A 2,500-nucleotide genomic window follows, 5' to 3' on the forward strand; every position below is an offset into this window, starting at 1 on the left:
ATTGGCCAATGTAGTGATGAAAACTGGCCAAACCCCAGGCATGAAAAAAAAGGCATACCTAAGGTCTTTGTCCTGCAGTGTGGATAGAAATGGCTGCATTAGTTGTTTTTTGTTATATGAAGTATGTTATTATTATTATCATTATTACGTGCTAAGCTACAACCCCTAGTTGAAAAAAACAAGATGCTATAAGCCTAGGGGCTCCAACAGGGAAAATGGCCCAGTGAGAAAGGAAACAAGGAAAAATAGAACATATATTTTAAGAACAGTAACATCAAGATAAATATTTCCTATATAAACTAAAAAAAAACTTTAACAAAACAAGAGGAAGATAGATAAGATAGAATAGTGTGCTCGAGTGTACCGTCAAACAGGCGAACTCTAATGACCATTTACCGTTTCATCCGATGTTTTCCGATCTCACAGGCATACGTACGCCACCCGGAGCTGGCAGCGGCGAAAGCCAACCGGGATTACGTCTTACGACAAGTGTGCGAAGCCGTGAACACGATCCACGACGTAGCCCAAGGGAAGGCCTCCGGGCAGAGCCACGTGCCGCAAGACAAAGCAGGAGAACTAGCTGTGGCACTCGATGTCTTTGACGTAGGTCTAGAGTTATTTGTTACATTTGGAAATTCAAGACTTGCTCTTTTGCTACATATGTTGATTAAAACTGTTTTCTTTATTAAAGTATCATGCTATTTTGGTTTCTAGTGCATTGTAAATATCTATAGACCTTTACGCTTTGTTTATCTCGTATCAGCTTCTAGATGAATGAAGGGATTATGGATATTGTAAATAAAGACAAGGATGTTCCTGCATTCTATGATCACTCTTTAGCACATTTCTGATGTTTGGGGAAAACACACAGATCTGAAGGGTGTATTTACCATATTCCAAATACTAGGGAACTTAATTGCATACCTTGAAAGCATATAGCACATTCCAGATATCGGAGAAACAAATTTTAGGATGTTTTAGTATATTTCAGACGTCAGTTGTCCAACTCACTCCAGTACCTCCTTTCCAGAAGTCAGTTGTCCAACTCGCTCCCAGTGCATCCTTTCCAGAAGTCAGTTGTTCAACTCACTCCAAGTACATCCTTTCCAGATATCAATTGTAGAACTCACTCCCAGTACCTCCTTTCCAGAAGTCAGTTGTCCAACTCGCTCCCAGTGCATCCTTTCCAGAAGTCAGTTGTCCAACTCACTCCAAGTACATCCTTTCCAGATATCAATTGTACAACTCACTCCCAGTACCTCCTTTCCAGACATCAGTTGTCCATCTCACTCCCAGTACCTTCTTTCCAGACGCCAGTTGTCCAACTCACTCCTAGTACCACCTTCTCAGATGTCAGTTGTCCAACTCACTCCCATTACCCCCCTTTTCACTTCCAGACGTCAATTGTCCAACTCACTCCCAGTACCTTCTTTCCAGACGTCAGTTGTCTAACTAACTCACAGTACATCCTTTCCAGATGTCAGTTGTCTAACTAACTCTCAGTACATCCTTTCCAGACGTCAGTTGTCTAACTAACTCTCAGTACATCCTTTCCAGACGTCAGTTGTCCAATTCACTCCTAGTACCTCCTTTTCAGATGTCAGTTGTCCATCTTACTCCCAGTACCTCTTTTCCAGACGTCAGTTGTCCATCTCATTCACAGTACCTCCTTTCCAGACGTCAGTTGTCCATCTCACTCACAGTACCTCCTTCTCAGATGTCAGTTGTCTAAACCCACTCTCAGTACATCCTTTCCAGATGTCAGTTGTCCAATTCACTCCAGTACTTCCTTTCCAGACGTCAATTGTCTAACTCACTCCCACCACCTCCTTTCCAGACGTCAATTGCCCATCTCACTCCCAGTATTTCCTTTCCAGACATTAGTTATCAAACTCACTCCCAGTACCTCCTTTCCAGACGTCATTTATCCAACTCACTCCCAGTACCTCCTTTCCAGACGTCATTCATCCAACTCACTCCCAGTATTTCCTTTCCAGACGTCAGTTGTTCATCACACTCCCAGATTCTCCTTTCCAGACGTCAGTTGTGTAACTCACTCCCAGTACCTCCTTTCCAGACGTCAGTTATCCAACTCACTCCCAGTACCCGCCTTTCCACTTCCAGATGTCAGTTGTCAAACTCACTCCCAGTACCTCCTTTCCAGATGTCAGTTGTCTAAATCACTTCCAGTACCTCCTTTCCAGACGTCAGTTGTCCATCTCACTCCCAGTACCTCATTTCCAGACGTCAGTTGTCCAATATCACTCCCAGTACCTCCTTTTCAGATGTCAGTTGTCCATCTCACTCCCAGTACCTCCTTTCCAGACGTCAGTTGTCCAAATCACTCCCAGTACCTCCTTTCCAGACGTCAGTTGTCTAACTCACTCCCAGTACCTCCTTTCCAGACATCAGTTGTCCAAATCACTCCCAGTATCTCCTTTCCAGTCGTCAGTTGTTCATCTCACTTCCAGTGCCTCTTTTACATAGGTCAATTTTATAA

The 2,500-nt window shown here is 43.5% G+C and overlaps 1 protein-coding gene across 1 annotated transcript in view; it reads left to right on the plus strand.

The window, feature by feature from the left end:
• Positions 1–2,500, plus strand: part of LOC137651219 (catenin alpha-like) — a 30,860-nt gene that overhangs the window by 9,677 nt on the left and 18,683 nt on the right. Inside the window, exon 6 of the mRNA XM_068384407.1 lies at positions 427–603. Coding sequence (XP_068240508.1) covers positions 427–603 — 177 coding nt within the window. The remainder of the gene's footprint in view (positions 1–426; positions 604–2,500) is intronic.

The sequence above is a fragment of the Palaemon carinicauda genome, chromosome 12, assembly GCF_036898095.1.
Source record: "Palaemon carinicauda isolate YSFRI2023 chromosome 12, ASM3689809v2, whole genome shotgun sequence".
Classification (NCBI taxonomy): domain Eukaryota; kingdom Metazoa; phylum Arthropoda; class Malacostraca; order Decapoda; family Palaemonidae; genus Palaemon; species Palaemon carinicauda.